We start from the raw sequence: 13,026 nt of genomic DNA on the forward strand, positions 1-13,026 counted from the left end.
AGCCATCATAGGCCATTGTCTACTCTACAACCTCATGAAGATTGAAAAGTGAACACTTCTCAGCTTTATATACTAAATTACAGGTGGTCCCCAGTTCATTGTTCATGTTCTGTTCTTGTAAAAAGCATGAGTTGACACACACCCTTCCAAAAAAGTTGGCGGTGCCGACTAATGGAATAGTAAACTTCTAAAAATTAAGTCGTGCATTCTATATACAATAATCTAATGGGTATAAAACAAAGCTTCTTCAGGGGTACATAATTGCTTGAATGTTTTGATCTTGACAAAGGCTTGGTGGAATTATACTTACTTTACATGAGAGAGATTCCTAATAGAATGTCTTCGTTTACTGTCTAAATAAAATTAAGTCCATCCATGCAACATGTAGTGATTATATTTTATTATAGCCAGGGCACTGCATGCAAGGTTTTTTTCTGCATTGAAAAGACTTGGGCGGGCCGCCTAAGTGTTTTTTCGGAATGCCCATGTCCAAAAGTAAAAAAAAATAAAAAAAGCAATCAGGGTGGAAAAACGTTTAGTGTAAACTTAAAGTGGCAATATGTAGCTTTTTTGGCCACGCAACCAATTTCACATAGAATTGTGAGTTAAAGATCTATAATTCTTCTTGGAAGCAAGTCTAAGAAGCGGTAGAAATGTTCTATGTGCACTATTTCTATGCTTCCCGTTTTTAAGTTTTGTTTTTGCGTATTTTACTTTCGGTTTAGTACACCAGCTTCAAACAGCTGAAACAATATTTTTGGTTATGGAAAATATATTTCACAGCAGTTTAAATGGTACAAAAATGTTCTACACTATACTAGCTTATTTTGTCACAAACTGAAATCAGGCAAATTAGAGTTTTAGCAAACAGGAAATTGCAGAGCGATTTCTGCATAGTGCAAATTTAAAATGACTTAAACCCGATATAAAAGTTGAGAGAATCTAAAATTAAAATAATTATGCATTTAGGAGTATTTTTGTCATGGCATGTGGCCCCCATTGATTTTGCTATGTGTTTGAGTCACTCATAGCATCGGCCATGGCAAAATGTCTATAATTGCAGGAGATTATCTTTAAAACTGCATATTTTCTGTCAGCTCCATGGCAAGGTGTAGAATTGCAGGAAATGTAGCTTTGAAACGGCAACATTATCTCAAACACGTCAAATTTTGTAGAATTGCAGGAAATTAGCTTTAAAACAGCTAAAGTTTGTCACTGCCGCCAACAGGGGGGTCTCAAATGTTCCGTCGATGACCGTATCATTGGCCACACCCTGACTACGGCCACCACCTAAGCCCCATTTTGATCTAGAAAAAACCCTGGCGTGTTCTATGCTGCCTGGCATTCTTCTGGTGGGAGTAGACAAACTCTTTGCAGGCAGTCCTCAAACTAACATCTGTGGTTCACACAGCTTTGTTTCTTTATATACACTGTAAAACTAAACCAGAACATGTTTGGTTAAACACACAAAAGGAATTATTTCAAATCATTGCAAAACATGGTCTTAACTGTGCTGAGAGTTGGGAAACTTAACACTTTTCCAAAATGGGTGTTTTCTTTTTAATTTAGGGGAAATGGATGTGTTTAACAAAAGCTGCAAAAGAAAAACAAATTGCCATTCGAGAAGGTACAGGGGTGGGATCTTAATTTTACCTATAGTGGGGACGAGGATGTCGTCCCCACAGTGACTGTACGAGGACATCGTCCACACAGTGACTGTATAAGGACGTCGTCCCCACAGTGACTGTACGTACATACCCCAACCAGAAACCGTGGATTACAGGCAACATTCGCACTGAGCTAAAGGGTAGAGCTGCTGCTTTCAAGGAGCGGGACTCTAACCCGGAAGCTTATAAGAAATCCAGCTATGCCCTCCGACAAACCATCAAACAGGCAAAGCGTCAATACAGGACTAAGATCGAATCATACTACACCGGCTCCGACGCTCATCGGATGTGGCAGTTCTTGCAAACTATTACAGACTACAAAGGGAAGCACAGCCGAGAGCTGCCCAGTGACACGAGCCTACCAGACGAACTAAATAACCTCTATGCTCGCTTCGAGGCAAGTAACACTGAAACATGCATGAGAGCATCAGCTGTTCCGGACGACTGTGAATACGCTCTCCACAGCCGATGTAAGACATTTAAACAGGTCAACATTCACAAGACCGCAGGGCCAGACAAAGCTCATCACTAAGCTAAGGACCCTGAGACTAAACACCTCCCTTTGCAACTGGATCCTGGACTTCCTGACGGGCCTCCCCCAGGTGGTAAAAGTAGTTAACAACACATCCACCACACTGATCCTCAACACGGGGGCCCCTCAGGGGTGCGTGCTCAGTCCCCTCCTGTATTCCCTGTTCACTCATGACTGCACGGCCAGGAACGACTCCAACATCATTAAGTTTGCTGATGACAACAGTGGTAGGCCTGATCACCGACAACGATGAGACCACCTATAGGGAGGTTAGAGACCTGCAAGGACAACAACCTCTCCCTCAACGTGATCAAGACAAAGGAGATGATTGTGGACTACAGGAAAAGGAGGACCGAGCATGCCCCCATTCTCATCGACAGGGCTGTAGTGGAGCAGGTTGAGAGTTTCAAGTTCCTTGACGTCCACATCACCAACAAACTTACATGGTCCAAGCACACCAAGACAGTTGTGAAGCGGGCACGACAAAACTTATTCCCCCTCAGGAGACTGAAAATATTTGGCATGGGTCCTCAGATCCTCAAAGGTTTTACAGCTGCAACATCGAGAGCATCCTGACGGATTGCATCACTGCCTGGTATGGCAACTGCTCAGCCTCCGACCGCAAGGCACTACAGAGGGTAGAGGTCGACCGATACCGATACGGATTATTGGAGGGTCCCAAAAAAACACGATACCGATTAATCGGCCGATTTTTTACATGTATTTATAATAATGACAATTACAACAATACTGAATGAACACTTATTTTAACTTAATATAATACATCAAAAAAATCAATTTAGCCTCAAATAAATAATGAAACATGTTCAATTTAATTTAAGTAATGCAAAAACAACGTTTTGGAGAAGAAAGTAAAAGTGCAATATGTGCCATGTAAAAAAGCTAACGTTTAAGTTCCTTGCTCAGAAAATTAGAACATATGAAAGCTGGTGGTTCCTTTTAACATGAGTCTTCAATATTCCCAGGTAAGATGTTTTAGGTTGTAGTTATTATAGGAATTATAGGACTATTTCTCTCTATACGATTTGTATTTCATATACCTTTGACTATTGGATGTTCATATAGGCACTTTAGTATTGCCAGTGTAACAGTATAGCTTCCGTCCCTCTCCTCGCTCCTACCTGGGCTCGAACCAGGAACACATCGACAACAGCCAACCTCGAAGCAGCGTTACCCATGTAGAGCAAGGGGAAACAACTACTCCAAGTCTCAGAGCGAGTGACGTTTGAAACGCTATTCGCGCGCACCCGGCTAACTAGCTAGCCATTTCACATCGGTTACACCAGCCTAATCTTGGGAGTTGATAGGCTTGAAGTCATAAACAGCGCAATGCATTGCGAAGGGCTGCTGGCAAAACGCACGAAAGTGCTATTTTGAATGAATGCTTACGAGCCTGCTGGTGCCTACCACCGCTCAGTCAGACTGCTCTATCAAATCAGACTTAATTATAATCTAATAAACACAAAGAAATACGAGCCTTAGGTCATTAATATGGTCGAATCCGGAAACTATCATCTCGAAAACAAATAGTTATTCCTGTTACATTGCACAACCTTCAGTGTTATGTCATAATTACATGAAATTCTGACAAATTACCCAAAGTGTTGCATATACCCTGACTGCGTGCAATGAACGCAAAATGACACAATTTCACCTGGTTAATATTGCCTGCTAACCTGGATTTCATTTAGGTAAATATGCAGGTTTAAAAATATATACTTCTGTGTATTGATTTTAAGAAAGGCATTGATGTTTATGGTTAGGTACAGTCGTGCAATGATTGTTCTTTTTTCGCAAATGCGCTTTTGTTAAATCATCCCCGTTTGGCGAAGTCGGCTGTCTTTGTTAGGAAGAAATAATATTCACACAGTTCGCAACGAGCCAGGCGGCCCAAACTGCTGCATATACCCTGACTCTGTTTGCAAGAGAAGTGTCACATTTTCCCTAGTTCAAATAAATTCATGTTAGCAGGCAATATTAACTAAATATGCAGGTTTAAAAATATATACTTGTGTATTGATTTTAATAAAGGCATTGATGTTTATGGTTGGAGCAATGTGTACCAAAGCGATTATATGCAACGCAGGACAGGCTAGATAAACTAGTAATATCATCAACCATGTGTAGTTAACTAGTGATTATGATTGATTGATTGTTTTTTATAAGATAAGTTTAATGCTAGCTAGCAACTTACCTTAGCTTCTTACTGCATTCGAGTAACCTCGTGGAGTGCAATGTAAAGCAGGTGGTTAGAGCGTTGGACTAGTTAACAGTAAGGTTGCAAGATTGAATCCCTGAGCTGACAAGGTAAAAATCTGTCGTTCTGCCCCTGAACAAGGCAGTTAACCAACCGTTCCTAGGCCGTCATTGAAAATGAGAATGTGTTCTTAACTGACTTGCCTAGTTAAATAAAGGCGTCCAAAAATACCGATTTCCGATTGTTATGAAAACTTGAAATCGGCCATTCCGATTAATCGGTCGACCTCTAACAGAGGGTAGTGCATACGGCCCAGTACATCACCAGGGCCAAGCTTCCTGCCATCCAGGACCTCTATACCAGGCGGTGTCAGAGGAAGGCCCTCAAAATTGTCAAAGACTCCAGCCACCCTAGTCATACTTTTCTTTCTGCTACCGCACGGCAAGCAGTACCGGAGCACCAAGTCTTGGTCCATGAGGCTTCTAAACAGCTTCTACCCCCAAGCCATAATACTCCTCAATAGCTAATCAAATGGCTACCCAGACTATTTGCATTGCCCCCCCCCCCCCCCCATGCTGCTGCTACTCTCTGTTAATATCTATGCATAGTCACTTTAATAACTCTACCTACATGTACATATTACCTCAATTACCTCGACACCAGTGCCCCAGCACATTGACTCTGTACCGGTACCCCCTGTATATAGCCCCGCTATTGTTATTTACTGCTGCTCTTTAATTATTTGTTTTTCTTATCGCTTACTTTTTGAAACTGTTGGTTAAGGGCTTGTAAGTAAGCATTTCACTGTAAGGTCTACACCTGTTGTATTCGGCGCATGTGTCAAATAAAATTTTATTTGAAAATGCAATGTTAATATAACCGTGATTTAGTATGAGTTTTCAGTGAATTTATGCATGTAAATCATGAAGCTCCTCTGCATTTGTTGCGGTGCAGGAAAATTCTCAGCAACAACAGAGTGAGCAAATTAATATCCTACATCTGTAGATAATAATAAATGATCCCCCAAATTGACTTGTGCCAAAAGGTGGTAGGAAATAAATAAATGTCAACGACTGAATTTCTCAGAAATACTGAAAAGTTACCAAGGAATGAGTTACATCTATCATATTTGATATATGGTTAATGAAAAGTTAGAAATAATTTCATCATAAGTGGGAATATATCATATATATAATGTTCTGCAGTAATATCATGGGAGGTGGGTTAAAAATGCACTCAACCCATTATTCTGTTGATACACTAAACCTGAATCTATTCAGGAATGCACAAGGAGCACATTCAATGTTGTGTATTTTTAGTCCAGCCTTGATGTCCTCCAGATACATTTCATTTGCCATAGCAGTAGACCACCAGCAAAGCCACTTTCCCCAGCAAGTGTGTCTGTCCTGGTGTAAGCCATTCTAATATTAAGATAATCTCATATTATGCTTTTTTATTATCAAGTCCCTCTATGGGCTGATGTTTTATTGAAACAGCAAAACAAACAGGATATAATGGTATATCTAAATATAGTCTCTAAGCTACACGCTTACAGACAGAAAAATAGACATTTGGAAATAATATGCCAGAAGTCTTTACCTTTAGTCTGCAAAAGATGGATCTGGTCATTTGCTAGACCCCCTGTAAAGCAGTGTCTGCTAGAGGTTTTACATTATTTTGGGTGGATAGATTCTCATGTCTTGTACTTCCCTTCTTATTAAAATGCAGTCTATACAGTTGAAGTCAGAAGTTTACATAAACTCAGTGCCTCTTTGCTTGACATCATGGGAAAATCAAAAGAAATCAGCCAAGACCTCATAAAAAAAATATTGTAGACCTCCACAAGTCTGGTTCATCCTTGGGAGCAATTTCCAAACGCCTGAAGGTACCACGTTCATCTGTACAAACAAGAGTACACAAGTATAAACACCATGGGACCACGCAGCCTTCATACCGCTCAGGAAGGAGATGCATTGTGTCTCCTAGAGATGAACGTACTTTGGTGCGAAAAGTGCAAATCAATCCCAGAACAACAGCAAAGGACCTTGTGAAGATGCTGGAGGAAACAGGTACAAAAGTATCTATATCCACAGTAAAACGAGTCCTATATCGTCATAACCTGAAAGGCCGCTCAGCAAGGAAGAAGCCACTGCTCCAAAACTGCCATAAAAAAGCCAGACTACGGTTTGCGACTGCACATGGGGATAAAGATCGTACTTCTTGGAGAAATGTCCTCTGGTCTGATGAAACAAAAATATAACTGTTTGGCCATAATGACCATGTTTATGTTTGGAGGAAAAATGGGGAGGCTTGCAAGCCAGAGAACACCATCCCAACCATGAAGCACAGGGGTGGCAGCATCATGTTGTGGGGGTGCTTTGCTGCAGGAGGGACTGGTGCACTTCACAAAATACATGGCATCATGAGGGGGGGAAATGATGTGGATATATTGAAGCAACATCAAGTCATCAGTCAGGGAGTTAAAGCTTGTTCGCAAATGGGTCTTCCAAATGGACAATGACCCTAAGCATACTTCCTAAGTTGTGGCAAAATGGCCTAAGGACAACACAGTCAAGGTATTGGAGTGGCCATCACAAAGCCCTGACCTCAATCCCATAGAAAATTTGTGGGCAGAACTGAAAAAGCATGCGAGAGCAAGGAGGCCTACAAACCTGACTCAGTTGCACCAGCTCTGTCAGGAGGAATGGGCCAAAATTCACCCAACTTATTGTGGGACGCTTGTGGAAGTTAACCCAAAACGTTTGACCCAAGTTAAACAATTTAAAGGCAATGCTACCAAATACTAATTGAGTGTAGGCAAACTTCTGACCCACTGGGAATGTGATGAAACAAATAAAATCTGAAATAAATCATTCTCTACTATTATTCTGACATTTCACATTCATAAAATAAAGTGGTGATCCTAACTGACCTAGAACAGGGAATTTTTACTAGGACTAAATGTCAGGAATTGTGAAACACTGAGTTTAAATGTATTTGGCTAAGGTGTATGTAAACTTCTGACTTCAACTGTATTTTCCTCACAATGGAAAATGTGTAGTTGTTGCCTAAACAGTTGACACTATGGTATAGTAATGTGGATGGATTTATTTCTGACGCTACTTCGAAAAAAAAAAAAAGAGTTCCTAATAAAACTTATTTTATTAAAACTATAAATGATCAGGTTTATACACTATGATTTACTTCAACATAATCTCACATGATTTACAAATAAAAAAATGGCAGACTCCTTGCATACAAGACTAACTGAGGGAGGATCATCACTGATGTCTTTACAGTTTATGCATGTCCAGGAAGGTAAGTCCTTGTGACCAGTACCAACTCAGCGATATCACTTCAAAAGTAAGACAGGTCAGTTTGTTTTCCAAATGTCTTTTATCCTTATGATGAAGAATGCTTCTGATCCTTGAACTGCCTGCTGTCTCCTGAGTGCGTCTAGGCGTCTAGAGTGCCTTTAAAGAGAACAGACAAAGGAAATCTTGTCAAACCGGTTACACAAACCAATATTCACTGATTCACTAGCCAACGACTCAGGATAATGCAACACAGCGTGGTCATTCAATTACAAAAAATCTATTATCAATCTGACGAAGAAAAAAATATGGTGGAGGTTTAGTGAAGACAGATGCTTGGAAGGGAACTTACCTTCCAAAAAGGCAAACTCATCTATGGTCTCTATTGCATTGTCTGTTAGTGGAAACAACAAAGAAAACACAATAGCTAGAAGAACTAAGGTCAAAGGCTGGCCTAAATGACCCCCGATCCTGGCCATGTAGAGCTACATGGTGTGCAGGCTTTTATTCTAGCACTGCACTAAGACCTCGATCGGTTGAATCAGTTAGGCCTAACACGTGTTTAGTACAGGGATGGAACTAAAGCCTGGAATACCATGTAGCTCTCCAAAACCAGAGGGTGGTGACCATTACACTTAGCAATAATCATATGGTATGATTGGTGTACTATATGATCATGTCTGCTTGACATTACTAACCTAAATCTTTCCTCTGCAAAGTTTTCCTCTTTCCTTGCTGGGCATACACCAGGGCATCTTTGGCAATCATTTCAACAAAGAGTTCCTGGAACACATGAAGTTTAGTATACAGTCAGTAACATGTTATATGTTACAGCGATAAGTGCATTGTGACTACAGTAAAGTGAATGTGCGGCAGGTAGCCTAGTGGTTAGTGCGTTGGGCCAGTAACCGAAAGGTTGCTAGATTGAATCCCCGAGCTGACGAGGTAAAAATCTGTTGTTCTGCCCCTGAACAAAGCAGTTAATCCACTGTTCCTAGGCCGTCATTGTAAATAAGAATTTGTTCTTCACTGACTTGCCTAGTTAAATAAAAAGGTTAAAAAAAATACAAATATGTCATCTTAGGTAGCTAAGCTAGATATTGCCTTTACAGCAATGATGTGTTGGTGCTGGGTTGAAACAAAAGCCTGCACACCAAGTAGCTCAACAGTTGATGACCAGTGAACTACAAGGAACATAAACTAGGTCCTTCCTACAATCCTCCCCGACTTCACTCTGTATCTGGAATAGAGTACCACAGCATGAGTCATAATACCCATAAAACCTAGCGGTCAAACAGGGAAATGGTTCCAATTGTTTTCCCACCATTCATTTTTCCCCATAGGGGATTTTAGAAACACTTAAAATAAGGGCTGTGATTTGTGTAGGCTTACTGTGACGTTTTGATAACCGGCGTCAGCTGTTGCAGTGTCTGTCGCCCCTGTGGCACCTACTGAGTCGGACCCAGAGCGGTGTTAAGGCGAGGAAGAGTTACGGGGGAACGACGCTGAAGAAAAGAACAACCAACAACCGCTAGGCTCTATGGATATTATGACTCATTAAGTGATCATGCCCGAGAGGCCAGTGTTTGAAGGATATATCGGCACAGGTGTTGTTAGGCAGGCAAACCGTGCCAATATATCATCCAAACACCAGCTTCTTGGTTGGGTGGTCTGCCCAACGCATCACCGGCGGCACACTGCCTGCCCTCCAGGACACCTACAGCACCCGATGTCACAGGAAGGTCAAAAAGATCATCAAGGACATCAACCACCCGAGCCACAGCCTGTTCACCCCGAAGCCGAGGTCAGTACAGGTGCATCAAAGCTGGGACCGAGAGACTGAAAAACAGTTTCTATCTCAAGGCCATCAGACTGTTAAATAGCCAACACTAGTTGGCTACCACCCGGGTACTCAGCCCTGCTGCCCAATATAGACATGGAATCACTGGTCACTTTAATAATGGAACACTAGTCACTTTATTCATGTTTACACACTGCTTTACTAATTTCATATGTAAACTCAGCAAAAAAAGAAATGTTCCTTTATCAGGACCCTGTCTTTCAAAAATAATTTGTAAAAATCCAAATAACTTCACAGATATTCATTGTAAAGGGTTTAAACACTGTTTCCCATGATTGTTCAATGAACCATAAACAATTAATGAACATGCACCTGTGGAACGGTCGTTAAGGCACTAACAGCTTACAGACGGTAGGTAATTAAGGTCACAGTTATGAAAACTTAGGACACTAAAGAGGCCTTTCTACTGACTCTGAAAAACACCAAAAGAAAGATGCCCAGGGTCCCTACTCATCTGCGTGAACGTGCCTTAGGCATGCTGCAAGGAGGCATGAGGACTGCAGATGTGGCCAGGGCAATAAATTGCAATGTCCATACTGTGAGATGCTTAAGACAGCGCTACAGGGAGACAGGACGGACAGCTGATCGTCCTCGCAGTGGCAGACCACGTGAAACACCAGCACAGGATTGGTACATCTGAACATCACACAGGTACAGGATGGCAACAACAACTGCCTGAGTTACACCAGGAACGCACAATCCCTCCATCAGTGCTCAGACTGTCCGCAATAGGCTGAGAGAGGCTGGACTGAGGGCTTGTAGGCCTGTTGTACGGCAGGTCCTCACCAGACATCACCGGCAACAACGTCGCCTATGGGCACAAACCCACCGTCGCTGGACCAGACAGGGCTGGCAAAAAGTGCTCTTCACTGATGAGTCGCGGTTTTGTCTCACCATGGGCGATGCTCGGATTCGTATTTATCGTAGAAGGAATGAGCGTTACACCGAGGCCTGTACTCTGGAGCGGGATCGATTTGGAGGTGGAGGGTCCGTCATGGTCTGGGGCGGTGTGTCACAGCATCATCGGACTGAGCTTGTTGTCATTGCAGGCAAACTCAACGCTGTGCGTTACATGGAAGACATCCTCCTCTCTCATGTGGTACCCTTCCTGCAGGCTCATCCTGACATGACCCTCCAGCATGACAATGCCACCAGCCATACTGCTCGTTCTGTGCGTGATTTCCTGTAAAACAGGAATGTCAGTGTTCTGCCATGGCCAGCAAAGAGCCTGGATCTAAATCCCATTGAGCACGCCTGGGACCTGTTGGATCAGAGGGTGAGGGCTAGGGCCATTCCCCCCAGAAATGTCCAGGCACTTGCAGGTGCGTGCCTTGGTGGAAGAGTGGGGTAACATCTCACAGCAAGAACGAGCAAATCTGGTGCAGTCCATGAGAGGAGATGCACTGCAGTACTTAATACAGCTGGTGCCACACCAGATACTGACTGTTACTTTTGATTTTGACCCCCCCCCTTTGTTCAGGGACACATTATTCAATTTCTGTTAGTCACATGTCTGTGGAACTTGTTCAGTTTATGTCTGTTGTTTAATCTTATGTTCATACAAATATTTACACATGTTAAGTTTGCTGAAAATAAACGCTGTTGACAGTGAGAGGACGTTTCTTTTTTTGCTGAGTTTATATACTGTATTCTATTCTACTGTATTTTAGTCAATATCACGCCGACATTGCTCGTCCTAATATTTAATTCTTATATTCCATAATTGTACTTTTAGATGTGTGTATTGTTGTGAATTGTTAGATATTACAGAATTAATGGAGCTAGGACGCAATAACATCTGCTAAATGTGTACGTGACCAATAAAATTTGATTTGCACTACAGCACTACAGTCCCACATATTTATGAACGGTTGAGCCTGATGTCCTTTGCAGTAAGTCGCTCTGGATAAGAGCGTCTGCTAAATGACGTAAATGTAAATGTAAATGCAGTAAGCCATCTCATAAATTTATATAATGTATCCAAGTGAGAAGACACCGAAGTCAATTGATTCATGAATTGCCCTTCGTGCCCGCTCCCTTACCCAATAATTATGTATTTCTTTGTGACTAACTTGTATAGACAGACCAGGAAAGACATCCCTGATTGGCAGATGACAACCCTGATTAGAAGCACCTGCTCCTCATCAGTTGTTCCCTACAAATGCTGATTTGAATTAAAAGATAATTGCACCTACAAAGCCGAAACGTCTGTGTAGGCTATCCCTGATGCAGTGAAAAAAAAAAATGTAATCTACAAAATTTAAGTAAGCTATATGCGACATCTTTTTGAAAAATTAATGGTGGAAAAACGATTGGAACCATTTCCCTGTTTGACCGCTAGGCTTTATGACACGTCACTGTGGGGCTCTATTGCCTAACCGTTTAGAGCGTTTCTGAATCCCAAAGCCGACTAGGTGAAAAATCAGTCGATGTGCCTTTGAGCAAGGCACTTAACCCTAATTGTTCCTGTAAATTGCTCTGGATAATCTCCTAAATCACAAATGTAAATAAACTGGCTAGCAACATGACATTAACCCACCTTGACTGTAGGCTACAAAATATGAAAACAAACTAATACTGCTAGGGCCTGGGGCGGTGCTAACTTAATGTAATGTAATACTTTTAACTTACTGTGGCTTTAGCAATGATAAACACAGACTCTTGACTGGCGAGGGACACGTCTGGGTCCGCTTTCATCAGTGCCTTGATACGGGAAAGCGGCAACTTCGCTAGACGGTTCTGGGGGGGTGCTGCAACGGGCCCAGTATGTTGGTTATTCTCTTCTTCAGCCTCGATCCCCCGTAACTCTTCCTCGCCTTCACACCGCTCTGGGTCCGACACTGTTGGGGCGACAGGCACTGCAACAGTTGACGCCATTATCTTGTACACAAACGAGTCGTCAAAAACGTTCCTAGTTCTGATTCGTGAATAATACATTCAAATGTTCCTCCCCTTCCACTCCCGCCAACTATTCCTTGTGTGTGATTGGTGGAATGGCCGACTTCATGAGGTGAGGATTGGCTTGAACCATGGGCAAACAAACCTTTGGTTTAAGCCATTGGTGAATGTTCACAACTCCTTAGCGCTCTTAAACGTTGTGAAACATTGACTACAGAACGGCCAGGCTGCTAAAAAGAAAAGATGACAGATCACGACCCTAATGAACAACTTCATCATATCTGTTACATAAAATGTACATCTACATCTCTCAATTACTGCTCATCCAATAATTTAGAAATGTGTTCAATTACTCATTGTTTGAATTGTTTGTAGATAGACCTGTGGAACATATTGAATTTGATAGACCCACCTTTCACTATTGCTCAATGATTAAGTGATAATAGGCCTAGATAGATTTATGTGAAATAGCTGTTAGTGCTGCTTTGTCTATGTCGGTATCTAATTAAGCCATAAGGCCCAAGCGGCACTGCCTT

General features: G+C 41.9%; 1 protein-coding gene across 1 annotated transcript; it reads right to left on the reverse strand.

The window, feature by feature from the left end:
- Window positions 1-7,560: 7,560 nt before the first annotated feature.
- LOC106613703 (DNA polymerase epsilon subunit 4) lies at window positions 7,561-12,537 on the reverse strand. The gene is made up of 4 exons (XM_014216238.2): window positions 12,224-12,537; window positions 8,430-8,514; window positions 8,084-8,125; window positions 7,561-7,890 (listed from the first exon to the last, which is right to left on the reverse strand). Exons 1-4 carry the CDS (start codon window positions 12,527-12,529, stop codon window positions 7,874-7,876), a joined length of 450 nt encoding a protein of 149 aa, XP_014071713.1. The 5' UTR covers window positions 12,530-12,537; the 3' UTR covers window positions 7,561-7,873.
- Between the last annotated feature and the right edge of the window lie 489 nt (window positions 12,538-13,026).

The sequence above is a fragment of the Salmo salar genome, chromosome ssa10, assembly GCF_905237065.1.
Source record: "Salmo salar chromosome ssa10, Ssal_v3.1, whole genome shotgun sequence".
Classification (NCBI taxonomy): domain Eukaryota; kingdom Metazoa; phylum Chordata; class Actinopteri; order Salmoniformes; family Salmonidae; genus Salmo; species Salmo salar.

Bases quoted from the DNA above. Each gene is read 5' to 3' on its own strand.
- LOC106613703 (XM_014216238.2), bottom strand. From the start codon at position 12,529: ATGTATTATTCACGAATCAGAACTAGGAACGTTTTTGACGACTCGTTT. The intron at 8,515-12,223 runs GTAAGTTAAAAG...CATGTGTTCCAG, and splicing joins TTATCATTGCTAAAGCCACA to GAACTCTTTGTTGAAATGAT. The intron at 8,126-8,429 runs GTTAGTAATGTC...TTCCACTAACAG, and splicing joins TTTGCAGAGGAAAGATTTAG to ACAATGCAATAGAGACCATA.